This window comes from Saccoglossus kowalevskii, chromosome 9, assembly GCF_978046115.1.
Source record: "Saccoglossus kowalevskii chromosome 9, keSacKowa6.1, whole genome shotgun sequence".
NCBI lineage: Eukaryota > Metazoa > Hemichordata > Enteropneusta > Harrimaniidae > Saccoglossus > Saccoglossus kowalevskii.
The window spans coordinates 35,412,478-35,433,727 of NC_140649.1; the positions used below are offsets into that span (position 1 = coordinate 35,412,478).

The 21,250-nt window shown below is 36.1% G+C and overlaps 2 protein-coding genes and 1 long non-coding RNA gene across 3 annotated transcripts; 1 reads left to right on the forward strand and 2 right to left on the reverse strand.

Annotated features, from left to right (window-relative positions):
- The first annotated feature begins 2,019 nt into the window (after positions 1-2,019).
- Positions 2,020-2,680, forward strand: LOC146739177 (uncharacterized). Its single transcript, XR_014930640.1, has 2 exons — positions 2,020-2,108; positions 2,439-2,680. It is a non-coding gene; the product is annotated as an uncharacterized LOC146739177 (long non-coding RNA).
- A 1,886-nt stretch (positions 2,681-4,566) lies between these two features.
- LOC100375406 (beta-1,4 N-acetylgalactosaminyltransferase 2-like) lies at positions 4,567-6,776 on the reverse strand. The gene has a single exon (XM_002742129.3). The coding sequence runs from the start codon at positions 6,725-6,727 to the stop codon at positions 5,105-5,107; it is 1,623 nt and encodes a 540-aa protein (XP_002742175.2). The 5' UTR covers positions 6,728-6,776; the 3' UTR covers positions 4,567-5,104.
- A 658-nt stretch (positions 6,777-7,434) lies between these two features.
- Positions 7,435-9,833, reverse strand: LOC100375254 (beta-1,4 N-acetylgalactosaminyltransferase 2-like). Its single transcript, XM_002742128.3, has one exon. The coding sequence runs from the start codon at positions 9,801-9,803 to the stop codon at positions 8,193-8,195; it is 1,611 nt and encodes a 536-aa protein (XP_002742174.1). The 5' UTR covers positions 9,804-9,833; the 3' UTR covers positions 7,435-8,192.
- Between the last annotated feature and the right edge of the window lie 11,417 nt (positions 9,834-21,250).

Below are 21,250 nucleotides of genomic sequence, written 5' to 3' on the forward strand. Positions count from 1 at the left end.
CACGTCATTTTTTTTTTGGATCGGGTTTGAAATGGCCGACTGGCGGCCATTTTGTTTTAAAGAATTCAGTTCTGGATCCGTATCTGAGACATGCTTGGATTGATCAAGTTCAAACTTCACACACACAAGGTACATCATGTTACAAATATGTATGTGCATTTGTTTCATGATCTCATTAACGATAGCCAAATGGCGGCCGGTTTAAGGCCGAAAATGCATTGAAATCACATATTTTCACCATTCCGGACCCGGACCTCAGTTATGCATGGACGGATTTCGTTCAAATTTGGTACATACATTAAACATAATAGGACCTTGATGCACGTCATTTTTTTTTTCGGATCAAGTTTGAAATGGCCGACTGGCGGCCATTTTGTTTTTAAGAATTCAGTTCTGGATCCGTATCCAAGACATGTCTGGATTGATCAAGTTCAAACTTCACACACACAAGGTACATCATGTCACAAATATGTATGTGCATTTGTTTCATGATCCGCTTAACAATAGCTGAATGATGGTCATTTTAAGGCCGAAAATGCATCAAAATCACGTATTTTCACAATTCCGGAACCGGATCTCAGTCATGCATGGATGGATTTAGCCTTCGCAGACGAAGTCTGCCGAAGGCTTATAGATTGGGTTCCGTCCGTCCGTCCGTCCGTCCGTCCGTCTTTTACCTCTTATAACTTTGATATGCTCTGTCCAATTTTTTTCCAAGTTGGTGCAAATGTAATTCTTAATGCCATACATATGCACGCCAAGTATTTTTTTGATTCGCCAAAGTTTCATTGTGTTTTTCTGTGATTTTCAACATTTTACTCGTACAAGTGCCGAAATTTGCCGGAAAAATCCGAGTTTTAACGACATCTCGCAAGAGAACTGGCATACCGTATTGCGCATGCGCCAGTCTAATCGCTGAGGAAATCGCCGTCGATTTCGTCTGAGGATATTGTATTCCGGGACTGTATCTTTCTTTGCACAAGGCTTATATAGATTAAATTCTATCTCAAAGGTAAGAAACTGTGCTTATGGTATTTATTATGAACTTTGATTTATCCTTTTGTGTCCTGACTTTAGTGAGAAACTAGCGATCGCATAGTGTCACACTTTGCCAGAAAAACAGTCCTGCTATTAGTTCAAGAACTGGTTATGAAACGTGTAAATCGAAAGTTTATCTCGTCATTTAGGAGGCTTGGGAATAACGTTTGGCATATAAAATGCTGGAATAATAAAAAAGTAAAAGTTTAGAACACGCTGATCGTGATTCTGTTATGTACGATTGCTATTTCCGGTGTTCATTGGCAACTGCTAGCAGATTGAAACTTGGTTTCGTGACGACATATTAGACTAGAATTATCGAGAAAACACAAGTCAAGTTCGGCCAACCGTGACTGCTTGAAAGCAATGATGAAATTGAAAAGTACTGTAATTCAATATCAATGAATCTATCATCACTTTTAAATTACCTTTGAAGTAAATATGATACCCGAGTGCGTTACTACACTCGTGACCGGGACCTCCATGCGGTGTTGAAGTTTATCGGTAAATCGAACCTCTGTCAACAGAGACACATTTTCCCAATCAGCTATTTATTTCGGTACTGAAGTCAGGGTGGCAATTTCAATGTTTAGCTACCATAATTTATCTCCATTATGAGGAGGAAAATAAATTACGGACCTCGATTGAGATGAATTTAACGGCGGCCATGTTTTTAAGGGATATGTGAAACAATTTTAGGGAGGGGGTCAAATTCACGTAATCCTCAATTTTAATGATGTTGACTTAATAGTCATAATGTTTTTTTTTCAAAACTCCGGATATTATTTTGTATATTATTTTAATACAACTACAATATGTTAATTAGTATGCAAATTAATATGCAAATTAGCAGCCAATCTGAGACAATGCAATCCAGTTCAAAGGAAATTTGATATACACTTAGGTTACCTACATGATCACTACCTCTGCTGATTAGTTTTATATGCACTTCTATCTGCTTTTATATTAAATGTATTTTTTTGTATTTTTCTCAATAGTTTTTTTTTATTTCTTTTGATAGCTTGGCATCCATTTGGTTCAGCTCAAGTGAAATTTTCGGCAAATCCCTGGTCAGATTTTAATGACATTGAAAACATAAGTACTCTGGCTTTTTGCACATTCTTAATATTTTATTTTTGCAGAATCCCGTAAATATTAATTTGACAACTTTGTAGAGTGGAAACAGACTGTTGAATTAGTTCATCCTAGACTTTGGTAGAACATGTTTAAAATAGTACAGTGTGAACTGCAATTTCTTTCTGGCTGGTATAAATTTATTAAGTAATATTTTTTCGTACTAAAAAGACACAAATATCTTTTTTAATTAAATCTAACAGCCAATGGGAGCACATATGCTACAACCTCTGCTTACTTTGGGCTAAATGTTCTTTTTTTTTCAGGTGCAGAGCCAGATTTTTTTTCTCAGAAAGCAAAGCCACTGGAACTGCATGTATTACAAAAACATACCGGTACTATTCACTGCGTGTCTGACAATTGTATAAAGTTTCGCAGGTCCTCTTTTTTTTTACTTTGATAAGTTCTGTCAACCAAAGCGTAAATATGTGTTTCTCTGTACATAAAATTTCACACGATTTGTTAATATTAATGTATGATAATAAAAACTTGATAATATTTTTCTGGATTTGTGCACTTTATTTGTATCATTGTCGTATGAGAAGTAATCTTGTCCTTATTAGAGTTATTGAAACTAATCCAGGGCCACAAACTAGTTTATCCAAACAGACACAACACTGACTCTACATATTTGCAGATCTGATTTGTATACTTCCTTGTCATTTTACCTGTTGTACTGGTTTGGTGCTATCTGGTTTCCTTGCTGAGAATAATGCTGACCTGGATGAAGAGTGCTATAAACTTGAAAATGCCATAGAAATCACGTTTGCCAATTTATGTCCATGCAATTTTAGAATGACAACTAGCGAAGGCAGTGTCATTCATGACTTGTTCAGATTTAGTACAATGTGTTGTACATATGCAGGTGCATTTCGGTCATGATCTGCTTTGAATGTATATGTCACTCAAATATGAACGGAACGGGGACGTGTCATTGACAATGACTTGTTGTTCCAGTAAAATAATGTATTAGTTTGATTATTTAAGCATATAAAATTATCATCACTTATAAGTTTTCCTTTAATTTTACTGTGATTTACTCATAAAAATGAAACTAGACAATGATCTGAGGTAATTTATATGATAGATTTTAAATAGATAACTGTTTTGCTGCACTCTTTTGTTTTAAAGTAGTAGTTGGGTGGTGATACTTCCACCGAAGTCGCCTATTTTGTTATTTGAGCAAAGATTTATTACCTGACTGAAAATATGGTTTTAAACATCAGATTAAAAGAAACTCTGTAATCAACAGGCTTGCCTGGGTCAATATTCAGTTAAGTGTTATGCCCACGAATTATACATGATACATAATATCACGTCTGAATAACTGGATAACTGCTTAGGCGGCGTCACAATTTATTGTGTGTTGTCGAAATACTCCAAATTTCATTATTCTGAATTTCTGGTTTGATTTAATAATGCTAACACTAACCTTACATCATAATTGTGTTGCAACACAGGACCACTTAGTTTCTTATTGTCCGTCTTGGGTGTAAATTGTCATTTCGATATGTTGATTAGTGGTCGCGAAATTACAATAGATTTGTTAGTGATCATCCTCACTCATATTATGCATTTAAAGCGGGTTCTTTGTTTAGTTGTTGGTCAAATACATGTTAAACGTTAGAATAACTGAAATAGCTTAAATAGCCTTAATATTTCGGGTGTACACAATACACACTAATAACGTTACCGCCCCTAAGTTATACTTTTCATGATGTGTTGGACACCATTCTGGGACATACACTATATGGCTGCCCTAAACGTATCTTATTGCAGTACATCTTTGTTGAGTTAACTGAATTAGTGCTTCAATCCGGTCATATACATTCTTTAAAGATAATTTTCGGAAAACATTATGCGCAATTTATAAATAGATTGTTATTAATTATTGTAATTAGTAGTGGCAACTTTGCAAGGCTTTATCCGTGAAACACACCCCTGGCAGCCACAGACACACCCCTGGCAGCCACATGATCGTGCCATTGACTGCAGCGATTGGATGATCGCATGTTTACTCTGTCACGCCTTAGAGACCTGACTTTATAACCTTTCGTAATTAGTTAGAAATGTTATACCATGGCGTTGTCGTGGACGAGGGCTCTTGAGTATTGTTTATGTTGCCTTTTTAAAGCTGGTAAATAATTTTATGTTTTAAAAGCGAAACCTTGCCGAAACCTTTTCAACTAATACACTTGAAATATGCGAACCCCTAACCAACCAGAACACAAAACTGTGTATTGCACTAGTTTTTTGTGCAAATAACAACACTTCGTTAGTAGGAGAGTAATATCCCACACCCTCAAGTATCCTTAAACTGCGCAATGCCACACTATGGATTTGAAGTAAAAGAAAATTTTCGTTGGAATATATATGACAAACAGGGAATCGTCATCGTGTTTTGGTTTGTGTTTATTTGAAAAGAAATTGCTTACAGAATCGCAGAAAGAATAATTTAAATTTGTCAATATTTAGATTTGCATTGTTACAGAATGTATATAGTCTTATTGGACAGCTCAGAACAAGCGTTATGTCGATAATAAATGGTCATGCTATTTCATTTAAACAAAAAAGATCACTTGTGTGATTTTAGTACATAAGATAAGATTCAGAATAGCTAATTTTAATATTTTGAAATGTATATAGGCAATTACCATGCCGGACAGGTTACAAAACAGCTTATATGTGTAATGGTATGCATGTAAAACGTATCATAGACTTTTTAGCTGGTTTTGAGAGTTAGCTGAAAAAACATAAACAACATGGTAGGTTAGTTGTGAGCTAAATAAAACGTGTAGTCAATTCGCTTAATTACAGTTTGAATTAGTACTATAAGTCAAACAGCGATAAAACACACATTTATGAAAATGTAATAACTTAAAGCTGTTCTACGCCACGTCACTGTACAAATAAACAAGATTGTAATGCATTTTCAGATTAAAGGAATTTTCACTTTAATGCTGAAATTTGGGTCACGCGGAAATTTATACCAACTCCACCAATAACACATGTTATTTTCAAACAACGCCAACGGATCAGAAAATAAAATACTTTGAGATTCCCTGCGATATGCACTGTATTTCTTATTACCACCACGATTATGATAAACCGAACTGTCTGGACAGAACGCGCTCTTAGCCTTTCCTATTGCGTCTATCCACGCCTCTTCATGAGCAGCCTGTACAATCTGTGGATAAGCACCGATTTTACGGAGAACTGCTGTTTTTGCCATGAAAAAGAACATGAACATTTCTCCCCACCCACACTGTGGATATCCAGGTACAAGGTTATTATGTTTGAAAAATGAACCCATATTACAATAACCCTGTGTATCGTTATACCCTATACTTCTAAACCCCTTAAGTATTCCCAAGTTCTTGACCTCACCACAATTTATATCCATGTCAATATTAGGATCTTCGAGTTTTTCCATCATTATTTCAAGATTGGTCTCGCTCGTAAAGAACATATCATCATCTAAAAACACAACGTATTTTGTTCTGACCTGACTCAGGGCAAGGTTTCTTCCTGGAAAACTTCCTTCCCTGAAAGGCATGACAAAGTATTTAACATGGTCCTTTTTGATCGGTTTTGGAAATTCGGAGTCATCTGCAATTATTATTGATATATTTGGATAGTATTTGTGAACACTAGCAACAAACTGTTCAATAACATCCGGTCTTTCAAATGTTTTAGTGATGACTGTGACTTTATCGATGACTGAATTTCTTTCACCAGGATCATACAGATCTGGCAATGGTTCCCTCCGAATGCGTACGTAGATATCAGCTGTGAAATTCAGTAATGTGATTTGTAATTGATCACGGGCATCAAGCTCATAGTTATCACTTGTATACAGAATATTAGTGTCCAGAATTGTGTTTAGAAGCTCTATATTTTGCTTTAAATTAATTTTCAATTCAAATGTCCTTTCACCGGATATGACGTGGTTTGCTAACATCATAGGATTTATCAATTTGCTTAAATGGAGTTTTCCCATTTTCTTTGTTGAGGATATTTGTAGAGTAATATCTGTGTTCAAGTTTGGTAGCATTTGTTCTACAATTGGATGAAGTGACAATCCAACGATGGGCACTGTTTGATACGGCTCCACGGTGATACCGCCTCCGATATAATTAAATGGTGACATGGCTTTGCAGATAGACAGTGGTTCCAGTCGTTTGTTCTTCTCAAATTCCCACTTCCTTCCTTCTTCAATTCGTCTTTCATTGACAGGTTTCAACCAGTATGGTGGCTTCGGACAGTTACACCTTAATCGTGTAATCTGCATCATTTCACGCAACGCGTTTTGATCCTCAACTGGAGTATATTTGTCCATATGGTATGAAGCTGAATTAAATGTGTTGTACTTCCGCGTTGTTATAACCGTATGATTTTCACATCTCATAGCAGAATACGTCTCTACCGTCCTTAGCATAGATTGCGACGTCTTTTCTTTTACTACAACAACTACATACACCACGAACACTGTCGGTAAAATAAATTTGAGAAGAACTGTGGAAATTCTGTTCGTCAATCCGCCACATGACACCATGTTTTCGTTCGATTAAGCTCTTTGGTTGACTGCGGGGTTACAGTATTGTGTATGGGCGTGATTAATACCTGTCCCAGTATGAATGATACGTAGTATTTGCATACAATTACGGTCTCATTTACTTGCTGCAAAGTTACCTCTTCCTTCACGACACTAACATGAATTACCGCACTACAGATCACGTCCACATCCCATAAACTATAATCGATGAGCAGTGTTCATTTTTGTCAAATAACAAATATGGACACATTGTATTTATCAGCTATAGCAATGGTGGCAGTATTGTGCTGCCACTAGCGGCAATATATGGAAACAACAACCACAGGGTCCACATAATATTGGCTCGTTCCCGCTTCAAGTGTCATGGCTCACCAAACCATACAACGCTGGTAACTAGTAATTGTTAAGGCATTCTCATAGATTCATCAAGTTATTCATCAAATTCTTATTCTTCCTTCTAGTCCCCGTGGTTATCTGACGTCAGTGCACACGCTACGTATTGTCGTTCTATATGTGAACAAGGGGGTTTCTTTTACTCTCGTGACATAAAACTGTTTTTTGTTGTTACACAAATAGCGAGAAACGCCAGAACCATCTCAAATAGGAGGTCCAAGCAAGCAGGGTGAATGGGCATGAATTTAGTGTAGTATTACAGACACGTTTACGCAGAACTGAACTTGGAATGTTTCCGAATAATTCGATTAATCTGTAGGCCTTTCTATGTTTTAATGTTGCATACTTTCACATTTTTTAATGTGTCATACATATAACACGAGTGTATTGGTGTAATATTAAAGAGGAAAAAAATGGATACATACAAAACAAAATTCAAAAGAATTAATTACAATTGACAAACGTATTGAATACGGAAAACCTGAAAATGGATACAGAATCGCATAAAAAATAATATAAACCAAATATAATGTGGTGCTAAGTTGTCACTAATTAAGTATGTATTATTACATAATGTATCTAGTAATATTTTACGACTAAGTACTGCAGATATATCAATAATATATGGTTGTGCTAAGTTATGTAAGATAACTAATGAATATCAGGTTCTAGCAAATTAGATAAGATTTAGACTGAATAATTATAATTTTTGAGATGTATTTAGGCTAATATTACCTCATGGTAAGAATTCACTTATATATGTGATACAGCATAGTTGTAATTTGCCTTGATATTTTACCCCCCCCCCCCACCAGAAAAAAAACAACAACACATCACCATAGTGTATTTTTAAGCTGGTGCTGTAGTGTTCGCAAATTTAGATTTCATAAAAACAATATGGTTTAGTTACAGATAACTGGACTACATGTAACCGAGAGTCCAATAAATGGTGCTATCCGACAACACGGCGACAAAAACGCTATAACGTATGAGAATACTAATGGTTGTTTTGTGCCATATCACAGTACGATAACCGGACAGGCGTACACATAAACAAGATTGCCGTGTATTCTCAGGTTAAAGGATTTTCCACTTTAATGCTAAAATTTGGGACACGCGGAAATTTATACCAACTCCACCAATAACACATATTATTTTCAAACAACGCCAACGGATCAGAAAATAAAATACTTTGGGATTCTCTGCGATATGCACTGTATTTCTTATTACGACCACGAATATGATAAACCGAACTGTCTGGACAGAACGCGCACTTCGCCTTTCCTATTGCGTCTATCCACGCCTCTTCATGAGCAGCCTGTACAATCTGTGGATAAGCACCGATTTTACGGAGAACTGCTGTTTTTGCCATGAAAAAGAACATGAACATTTCTCCCCACCCACACTGTGGATATCCAGGTACAAGGTTATTATGTTTAAAAAATGCACCCATATTACAATAACCCTGTGTATCGTTATACCCTATACTTCTAAACCCCTTAAGTATCCCCAAGTTCTTGACCTCACCACAATTTATGTCCATGTCAATATTAGGATCTTCGAGTTTTTCCATCATTATTTCAAGATTGGTCTCGCTCGTAAAGAACATATCATCATCTAAAAACACAACGTATTTTGTTCTGACCTGACTCAGGGCAAGGTTTCTTCCTGGAAAACTTCCTTCTCTGAAAGGCATGACAAAGTATTTAACATGGTCCTTTTTGATCGGTTTTGGAAATTCGGAGTCATCTGCAATTATTAGTGATATATTTGGGTAGTATTTATGAACACTAGCAACAAACTGTTCAATAACATCCGGTCTTTCAAATGTTTTAGTGATGACTGTGACTTTATCGATGACTGAATTTCTCTCACCAGGATCATACAGATCTGGCAATGGTTCCCTCCGAATGCGAACATAGATATCAGCTGTAAAATTCAGTAATGTGATTTGTAATTTATCACGGGCATCAAGCTCATAGTTATCACTGGAGTAAAGAATTTTGTTGTCCAGAATTGCTTTCAAGAGCTCTATATTTTGCTTCAAATTAATTCTCAATTCAAATGCCTTTTCACCGGAAATGACGTAGTTTTCTAACATCATTGGAGTTATCAATTTACTTAAATGGAGTTTTCCCATTTTCTTTGTTGAGGATATTTGTAGAGTAATATTTGTGTTCAAGTTTGGTAACATTTGTTCTACAATTGGATGAAGTGACAATCCAACGATGGGCACTGTTTGATACGGCTCCACGGTGATACCACCTCCAATATAATTAAATGGTGACATGGCTTTGCAGATAGACAGTGGTTCCAGTCGTTTGTTCTTCTCAAATTCCCACTTCTTTCCTTCTTCAATTCGTCTTTCATTGACAGGTTTCAACCAGTATGGTGGCTTCGGACAGTTACACCTTAATCGAGTAATCTGCATCATTTCCCGCAACGTGTTTTGATCCTCAACTGGAGTGTATTTGTCAATATGGTCTGAAACTGAGTTGATTGAGTTGTACTCACGAATTGCACCTACAACATTTTCACAGCTCATGGCAGAATACGTCTCTACCGTCCCTAACGACGCCCATTGTTTCACTGTAACAACTACATACACCATAAACACTGTCGGTAAAATGAATTTGAGAAGAACTGTTGAAATCGTATTCATCAATCCGCCACATGACACCATGTTATCGTTCGGTTGAGATCCTTTGTTGACTGCGGGGTTACACTATTGTGTACATGCGTGATATAATATATAATAATATATAATATGAACAATACGTAATACGTACACATTACTTGCATACAATTACGGGCTCATTTACATGCTCAAAGTTACCTCCGGCGTTCACCACACTAAAATAATTACCGCGCTACAGATCACGTCCGCGGAACTTAAGCCACACTCGATGAACAGTGTCCATTGTTGTCAAATAACAAATAAGGGCACATTTTATTTATTAGACATTGCAAAAGTGGTTGTATTGTGCCGCCATCAACGGCAGTAGGTTGAAATAACAAGAACAGGGTATAGATAATACTGGTGTATATAAAGTGAATTCTCAAGAGAGCATAAAATATGTTTATCGAATGCAATATCAACATGTTTAGTGCTCTAAGTTGCCAAATTCTTTTTGTGCAATATCATTTCTTTCTTTCTCAAAAATGCATACATAATGTCTAACAGCTGATTTTGACACATCAAGGCTTCTCTATGTTTTAATGTTGCATACTTTCACGTTTCTTGATATGGTATGCATATGACATAATTAATTGCATTGGTATAAATTAAAGAACAATGGATATAATTGAATAGAAATATTTCTCATGTGTACATATGATGTTGAAACCTTCCCTAATTAATCTGCAAATGTCTTTGTCCCCCCAATTCTCGTCTATATCTCCATATCCCAAAACTCTGATCCTCTCGTTATTTTTTTGAAAGTCTTAGCACATCCCGCTTCGCATGTGACACCCATCTTACATCGTTCTGATTCAAAATCAAATGGTCGCTGCGGTAACCCTAGTACCACTATTACCAATTCACTGCAAGATTCAAAATAGCGAATGAGCTGAAAAATGTATGAGCGGGATTAGGCCGTGAAGTTAAGTTAATTGTGATTATTTTGATCAATCAATCTGTTAAAAACCGACTTTTATTGTACAAATCATGATACATCATAAATCATGAAACACAACAATGACATTTCGCAGTCTCCTTAATCTCAAGTTCATAGTATATATTATAAATCATTAAGTTCCGGATTTTTGATTAAAAGTACATTGTCAATATATCTGAATGTGAACTTAAAAGATTCTTTGCAACTAATTCCTGGTTGCATCTGGTTCTTAATAATACAGGTATATAGGTATAACCGTATTATACCACAGTGTATATATTTGTAACGAATGCACCAATTGTTATTAACAATCTTAAACTAGAGTATGACATGATATTTAGTCGTCTGTTGAAACCTTGTATTGCTGCCGTCCCTTTGAAAAGTGACAAACCCGTCGCATATTCTTATTAACGAAGTCGATACAGATTTCAAAATTGTAACTGTATTTGATATCTTGAGGTTGTCTAAATTTGGACCACATGATATAATATCGGATATCATGTGATAAAATGATTACCATGGCAAAGAATATTCTACAGTGAAGTTATGTGATGCTGTTTTATAGTTTAATACATTGATGGACATTTTTTCCTGCATAATCTGGTATACAACCAAGGGGTGCTTTAGAAAGATGTTTTGGAAAGAGTGCGCAGATTATAATGCGCTCTATGTGGTACCATATATCATTATGAGTATTAATCAAATGTCGGAAATATGAAGTCTGAACCGGAAAGTACCGTTGACTTGTCAGAGTGTGTCGCACACGACTTATTTACCACTTCCGTGTCACTGAGAATGTTCTAGAACCGTACTGTGTCTGGGTGGAACACTGTAGGAGGCAATAGAAGGTAATGGAACATTCTAGAAGTTTGTAGTAAGTGCCAGACTCATTATGTATGCTGATGTAATGGTTTATTTATAGACAGTGGAGGTATATATAGGGGAGTTGTTCAGCACTGAGTTCAGATCGGAGATCTCATTGAATTGTTTTGGAGTTTAAGTATCTAGTTATTGGAGTAGTGGAGTTTTACCGCGTTATTGTACTTGATGTTTGCAGAGTATAATAATACCAGTACCAGTTGAAACCTCATCTGTTGGCTCCGTGTTCGTATTTTATCATCGCCGCCAGGGAAGTCTTTCTGTTGCTGTTGCCATTTTGGTATTTGAACCATCAAACCTGTACTATACCAATTACGGTAATATTACGTTGCGTGTGACAGAGTGTGATTTTATTTATATATACGCTTAGTATATCTGCTTAAAATATAGCAACTGATAGTAACTCCAGAAAACTGGGCAATTAAGAAATAGTCAAACTACATTAATGTGCACTGTCGCTATTTCTTACTGTTTGAATAAAAATATTAATATTTAATTCAATGAAGTAAAACAAAACATATCAACAACACCGCGGGTTCAACACAATCTTCAAAAGTGCATCAAGTAAGCGTTGTCCACACCTCTAAGTCATATGTTATATAAGGTAGAATGAAAAAGAAGAAGTAAAATATGTACAGGTAGAATATGTCTGCGAGCTTTACTATTTTTTCAATATCTTGGTCTAGGTGAGATGTTTGTCAAACCTTGTTAATGTTGTCTCCTCGAATGGAAATAGTTCCTTTCACATTATTTTTGTTTACCCCTAGAAATTAATAAGTTAATAAATAAAGGGTCCTAGAACCCAGTCCCGTAGAACCTTGTGAATAACTTATTTGAAGTGGATGCTCAAATAGCTTATTCCAGTTTTGTGCACACGTTTTATCTATTTCATTAGCGTTTGCGCATACTTAGATACCATAATCATGCTCTTTGAGGTTTCAATTTCATATTTAGGCCCAGTGGCAACATAACTAGTTGCAAAATTAGTAAATCGCTTTTATATCATGGTGATTATTGCTTTCACTCACTTCCAGAATGGTGATACATATCTTACGTACATTCAAACACGTATACACTGCTTAAAACAACTTTTAATTCAAAATGTATGAGTTTTGTTCAAATGTGCAAGCTAAACTAATATTTTTACTGGGGTTAACTTCACCCTTGAACATATCCCAAAGTTTAAAGGGTCCATCATCTGATAATCACAGTGTATTTCCGACAAGTATTAATGATTCAAAAATTGCCAGTCCCTACACTATTCATTATTTCTGAAAATATGGAGAAAATTGTCTAAAAAGTCATTATAATGTTTAGAATTTGAATAACTTTGCATAATTACCAATACCACATACTGAATTACTAAAGGAGCCTGCATCTAATATACTTTTATTCCACGTCAAACTAACTGACTATTTAATTTCTCAACTAATTAATATTGATCATCTTAATTCTTTATTATGCACATCCTGGTTAGTCCCTGCACAGATTAGCACTAAATAGTCATCAACTCGCATAATTAAGCGATTCTCAATGGCTTCTAATAAAAATCACAAAGCATCACATCAGGGCTAATAGGACTAATATATATATATATACGTTCTCCCACAAAATACATATCTGAGTTAAAAAAACAAACATTTTAGATTATAAATGTGACAATTGCAGAGGAAATTATCACAGCTCGCCAATAGTATATAGTATAACTTGATAGGTTCCTGAATAGCTAATAGTATGCTTTAGAAATCTTTTAGAAGCAGATGTTACTACTTTTATTGTGAAATAAAATAAGTGGTTAGTGAATACGAAAAGTGCGTGTTTAAATTTAAAATTATACTCGCTTAGTTACAACATTTGATTTGGCGGAATTACTGAAATGGAAAAGGAAGGTTGTGCTAACATCGTTTATTGGAGAATGTTTGTACACCCAACGTTTTAATTGACAGTGCTCATCATATTTCCGCATATGACAAAAAAAGACAAGCCTGTAATGTATTCACACAAGAAACACAATATCAAAGCAGTTTATTTTGGTTACGGAGCTTATAACATGGCATACATCTCAAGGCGCAGACGACACTAGTTAAAGGGGCGTCTTAAATGGCTAATTATGATAGGGTCAAGCTCATCTCACAAGTACAATAAAATGTGAATATACTACACTTCCACTTCCTTAAACTTTTGAATACATACAAATGCTAGTTGTGTTCTGCAATTCCGGGTTCTGAAATTCACCTTCAATAAAACTTCAAAATGTACAACCATATACATAACCTAACTAGAGGGTAGAGGTTTTCAGCACAAATCACCCTTGCTAGTGAATCTTCTGCTCTGAAACGCAAAACTAAGGTTGCTCAAACAATTTTTGTCACATTACCAACTGTAATAAACATATTACAAATCTAAACGTTCTGGTGCTTTTTTTTTTAATTAGAGTTGAACGTCGTTTCGGTGTACTAGGTCAATTTCCTAAATCTGATGATTTTGGAATTATACTATCAGTGATTTTTTTTGGTACACCAATCTGTGTTATGGTTGGAATAAACGGAATATCACTACTGACTATTTCACTACCACTATGTGAATTTAACTTGATATCAGCACTAAAATCTAACACTGACTTTCTGAGATGATCTGCATGGCGTCTTATTGTGCAACCATCAAGTAATTTAATTATGAAAGAAGAACCTTCATTTACAATGACTATGCCATTTAACCAACGTACACCAGATCTAAAATTATAAGCAAATACGGTATCTCCAATAGAGAATTCTCTCCCTTTCGAGTGTGTATCATGCCATAATTTCTGAGTTGTCTATGCACGTCGCACTTTCGCTGATTCATCAGGTTGAAGTAGATCAGGGTGAGTTTTCAACTTTCTTCTACACAGTAACATGTCTAGTGACTTTCCTGTTGTGGGATGTGGTGTAGTACGGTATTTGAGTAAAAATCGAGATACTCTGGATGAAATACTCCCCTTATTCAACTTCTTCATCTCTTCCTTGAATGTTTCAGATCACTCTGCCAAACCATTGGATCCAGAGTGATATGGTGCGGAAATTTCGCATTAACTTGGCAAGTACTACATTTGCAAACAGTAGTCCCTATTTCATCATTTAGATATGGCCACCACACACAATTTTGAACGAATGCTTTCATGCGAACTATTCCTGGGTGCGATTTTTGTAACACTTCTAGTATACGCGATCGTTCTTGTGGCGGCACAATGACTTTAAACCCTATGGAACTATGTCTTCTTGAACACTCAATTCGGATTTACGAACGAAGTATCGTTTGGGTTCTGGCTCAACAAATTTCTCGTACACTGTATTTGGCCATCCATGAGTAATGAATATACGAACTCGTGATAATACTTGATCTTGATCTGTCCATCGTTTGATATCTTCTGATGTTACAGGTGATGTGTCCAGGAATTCCATCAGTAGGTATATGAATGTTGGATGGTTAATCTTGCAGTGGTAATTGACTCACTGCGTCTACATGGCCCATACCTGGCTTATACGTAAACTTAAGCGGATAATGTGAGATTCCATCGTGGGACTCGCAATGATGCCATTGTCGGGACTCGCGATGATGCCATTGTCGGGACTCGCGATGATGCCATTGTCGGGACTCGCGATGATGCCATTGTCGGGACTCGCGATGATGCCATTGTCGGGACTCGCGATGATGTCACTGTCGGGACACCTTTTGCTTCATTAAACAAAGTTTATAACAGGCTGTGATCATTGAGAATTTTAAAATGTCTGCTGAACAAGTAAGAATGAAACTTCTTCACTCCAAATATTACCATTAATTCTTCTCGGCGGGTGCAAATGTGCATGATGCAAAGGTAATCAGTTTCTCAGAGCAACCTGGCATTACGTGGGAGAGAACAGTACTGACTCCGTAGGGTGACGCATCGCATGCAAGTATCAGGTCTTTCGTTGGGTCGTAGGGAACTAGTACTTTCAAAGAATTTAATAATCTCTTAGATTCGTTGAATGATTTATCTTGCTTCACTTCCCAGTACCATTTAGTATCTTGTTCAGATATATATGCAGTGGCGCTAACAGGGTTGGCAGGTTGGTTACCAAACGACCGTAGTAGTTAAGAAGTCCCAGGTACGATTTTAATTCAGTTATGTTACACGGAACAGGAGCATCCATCAACGTGCGAACTTTGCTTCCTAGTGAATGTAGGCCCACTGCTACGATATACGAATTTCAGCTTCAGACAATTTATTCAATACCAACTCTCCATTGTGTTCAGCTTCTGATCAGAATGTCATCAATGAGTACACATACAAGCGGAATTCCTTGTAGTGTACTATCCATACACTTTTGCCAAATCGCTGTAAGTAGGCATTACTCAAATCAAGCTTAATGAAAGTCTGTCCATCACTCAGGGTTGCACAAAGGATCTTCGATTCATGGAGTCGAGTTTCGCAAATACATATTTGACAGTTACCTTTCAACACAGGTACAATAGGTGCAGCCAAATCAGAAAACTCAACTGGTTCAATTACACCTTCCTGTTGAAGTTGCATCAATTTGGATCCTACCTTATCCTTTATCGCATATGGTGCAGGACAAGGTTTAAATAACTTCGGTTGGGCATTAGAATCAACATGGATTTTCCCTGTCACTTTTTTGACAGTACCTAACCCATCCTGAAATACATTTGAATACTGCTTTATCAGTGATTCATGAGCCATAGCAACTTTAACATGACAAATTGCTGCCTATCTTACCCCAAAAACATTCAACCGATCACGACCTACTAAATCAGAACCACTACCTTTTACAATTACAAGAGGTACATTTGCTCTCTGACTACCATACTACATTAAGAGTTCCTACAACTTTTATCCGTTCACCAGTATACGTACGTAATACTGCGTGTGCATTTTGAATTTTGAAGTTCCTTTACTCATCAATGAAACATATGCACCGGTGTCTATTTAACACACTGATTTTTAATTACAAAATCTGCCTCTATGGGGCGTACTTTCTCATGTCCTGAACTAACATTAAACATTTTATAGGAAGTGTCATTATTTTCTGAGTCCTCTTCCCCTATGTTAGTGACATGTTGACCATTTCGTCTCACTGTCAGTCTGCCTGTTTGCTTCTTACTTCTACATGCTTTGGAGATGTGCCCTATTTTCCTTTATCATACACTCAGCATCTTTGTAGTGGCAAACATCAGTGTTCTGCTAAATGTCGTACATCAGCAACAAGTTCTGAGATTGACTGACCTGGTTTACGGAATAATGAGTTGAACTTGAAACGTTGTACAATGGCTGACGGTTTTGGATGGTGATGTACTTGCATTACATCACAGAGCTCCTTGAACGTTTTGTCCGATGGCTTTTCTGGTTAAACTGGACTACGCATTAAGCCTTATGTCTTAGTTCCACAGACACAAAGTAGAATAGAACGTTTCTTATTCACATCGGTAATTTCGCTTGCAATGAAGTATTCACTTACGCGTTCGGTGTACCAGTCCTCAATTTCAACATTAAACTCATCAATCTTGCCGAAGGACGTCATTTTCACCATATAAAGTTACCTCAGAATAAGCTTGGAATGTTAATAGTTTATCTTCGTCGCCAATTGTAATGTATCGACACAAGAAACAGAAGTTAAGGGTGTGTCAATAACATCTACCTTGATGGTTTAAAAACGACTCATGGAATGGTGTAACAATACATGTACCGCGGGTACGCACCTCTACGACAGTCGACCCAACCGGTCCACAGCGGCGATCTAGCGTAGCGTAGTGCAAGGCCGCGGCGGACACCGAAACGACGTACCAGTCACGGTGTGCCGTTCGCCCGGGTGATCACTACAATGCTACTCCACACTACACCACACGCCGGTCACTTGTCCACTAGCAATGTAAATGATTTAAATACAATAATATTTGATGGATTAAAACTAGTTTCTTAGTTTGCCATATGAGATTGTGAGAACATTTTCCAGAAAGACAATTTAAATTATTTAGATTCATTTTTCCAAATTTTCCGATTTTTTGTGGCAGCAAATCCACTGGTATTGACAACGCTACAAAAACTCCCCTGGGTTGGCGGGTCGTTCATTATTGTTTAATTATATGAGCACCAAATAACCTCGAAAATATATTTTGCATCAATTTTGGTAATATATTAAATATGTTAAAGTAGCTGGCGCATGACGTAATGCCGTACTTATACAAATGCTAATGGGAGATGTGAAAATACATACGTAATACTGTCGTGTACTTATTCCGCATTTTTACAGCCGAGTGATACAATATAGTATTTAGTATTGTCTGCAAATACCACAGTAATCGCAATGACTTATCCCTGGTAATACTAGTAACGAATTGTAAGATGGACCGCATTGCAATATTTAAATATAAACAAAATCTGAAGCGTAAAAACACTCCACCAGGAATTTACCAGTAACGTTATTATTTATTTTACTGTAAGTGAGTGTCTATGTGTGTGCCTGTATGTATGCGTTATAACGTGGGGTATAGATATATATTTCACATTTGGCACATGTGTCATCTACATGACAAAGCAAACTTTTAGAAACAAAAAGTCATGTATGTTCAGTATTGAGCTACAAGGGGAATGGCTAGGAACTTCAAACTTGGTATATGTGGTATATGTGATTGTTGATATAAATATTAAAGAAATCTAGCACAAGTAGACATCTTCTCTGAATCGCGAGTTTTATCTAGTTTGCTTTGAAATAACATTGACATGCATACAAAATGAAATTGTACTTTCTAAAGTTGTTTGGGAATTTGTTGTATTCAAACTATCAAGGTAAGATATGTCAAAATTGTTGACAAAAGCAAATAAGACTTTCTATCTTGCATTTTTGTCACATGTAGTAATATGACAGTAAACCATCAGTCGTGACATTCTTTGCCCGTGAACATACGATCACAGGACACACTGCATACTAGTAACTCGTGAATGTCATACTTTAGCATTCACTGACTGATTACCGATACGCTCTACCACAGAATACCTCATTTTAATACTAAAATCATTGTACATTGACGTTATTGTCCTAGCCGTTGTCTAAAAAGCATAACATCAAAGACAATATCAGCGTACACGATTTAATATATATTACGATAAGTATAGATATTTTAACTTGCGCAGAAAAATTCAGGTAAATTAAAACATTCGATTATCAATTTGCAAATGACTATATTTGAATACAATTAATCGCACAAAAGTGTGAACATATTTCTGACGACCCCTGTGAACATCGTGGTACAAACTCACATCAAGGGGGAGAACTTGACTGAAAAGTAGCAAGTAATGACTATTTTCAAACACCATTTGGTCGCCATAAGAATGGGTGTTGCAGAACATTATGCTGGCCTTTTCAAATAAATAATACATTTGTATTTCGGAAAATTGCACAGTTCTAATCACCTCTATGATTTCAAATAGTCAACACAGGAGTCTAGATGCCATGATAAGCATGCATTCTATACTTGACATACTACATTAGACATATTGACTATTATAATATGCCGAGTCCAAATCAATAATGTATTTTTGAAACACTTTCGATAACTATAGTCAAAGTGTTTCATTTTTATTTAGTTTCTATTTACTTTGTATTCACTTCAGCTATCGCATTTTGCAAAAAAATATATTGAATATAAGCACAAATTTGTGTACGTTCACTGTAGCAGCAACAACTTAGACTCTCGATGACCTCCGGCCTGACCCCTCTAAAACACACTTTCCAAATTCATATATTTTAACATTGTATTTAAGATTGTATCATATTGTGAGCGCACACGAATTGCGCGTGTGCACATGTCGACCGAAACTCGATGACCTCTGACCTGACCCCTCTTAAATACACTATGTTCTTTCAAAGTATCACCTTTCAACTTAAAGAATGTATTGTATGTGAATGGAGCGTGTGCATGCATAGACTGAGCATTGTTTACAAACCAACGATGTAATGTTGTATAAAATCCCAATTGAAATTCACTTGCTGAGATCACCGCATATCAAATATGAAATAATAGCAAACATGTTTTTATATTATTTGATGACGATATACTTTTCTTTGGTTTCCAAATAAAAATGTCTTAATGAACACTGATTTAAATTGCAGAAGATATTCAGCTTCTTAAAATATAGTAAGTATTTTCGGTATAATGTTCCTTTCCGTATATCACACACTTTCTACATTAAAGCACACTATTTTAATAATTTATTATTTTCATTGTGGTGTGTGCTAGCTTGGCTAATGGAAGTATTGCATAGTGCACATTTTGTGTATGCTGACACAATACTGGCACAGTATGACACACAATTGCAGCTTCCGGCACAGCATGCCATATCGACCGAATATAAAGAGCCAGGAGGGAGAGAACCATAACCTTGGTGTGGGATTGCTCTTATCTTCTGAAGTAATCAATTGTGCTGACGCCGGGAACAGGTTTTACAATGCTATTGCCTTATCCGTAGAACACACAAACACATCTGTATTTTAGTTGGTGACTTCAATGCTGGGGCGGGAAGGTTATCCGTTGAGTCCAGGGTCCCTATGCGGCAAGTGAGATTGCAAATCACAAAAGCTTAGGCCACTGAACAATTGTATCTATAAAAACACATGGAACAGCAATGCTACAGAAGCAAGTGCCCAGCTAGACAAAGAACAAGAAGATAGAACAAGTTGAAGACCGAGGTTATACGGGGCAGCTATTTCAACTAGTGATCATGAAAAGCTCGCCACTGATACATTCAATCAATGCGAAAGTGATGTTTGGAAGGCACATTTTAAAAATGTATAGTGAGTGTATTATGAACTTACTCAAACGTGTATACTGCTTGTTGACCATGTCTAATTAATCACTGCTTATTATTATTCATTTTGTTATGTTATTTATTATTTTATTTGTTATAGCTATTTTTAAACACAAATATCAGTCTGTCACAGTGTGCTAATTTCTTAATTTTGACTAAAACATTAAACTAACAAATTCAAACCAAATATTATTATAACTATACTTAATAACGTAATAGCCGCTGGACCATTCTTATATCAATTTCCATCACATTCTTTACCAACTCATGTTTTTATGACCAGATGATCACTGTCCATATTTACTTTTTTGATATCATAATTACACCTAACACCTAATGTCTATACTCTGATATAAATATATTTCAAAATTACAATTTATTTCCATACGTTTTATTTATACATATTGTATATGAGTTACTACACGAATCTTGTTCTCAGATTTTCGCTGTGTGCTGGCATATCATCGTGAGAGTTTGTGATATCTGTGTCGAGTTTGCTGCCACTACTAAAAGGACGTGTGTTTGTTTATCGTCATAGGCGTATGTTATGATGTGTAAACATTAAAGTGGAATAGCTCTCACATAAATACCAACGAAATCGACATATTGCCACAAATATGTTGAATTCGATCGTTTTATATGATAAATTCTAAACGTTTTAATAGCTCGATTAAATTTTCCTTATTTTCTAGCGTTATTAAAAACAATAACGTTTTTGCCAGCATTGGTTTTTGTTTATTTCTAGAATATGTTCAATCCATTGAATCATACATATATTCCGGAAATAATATAATA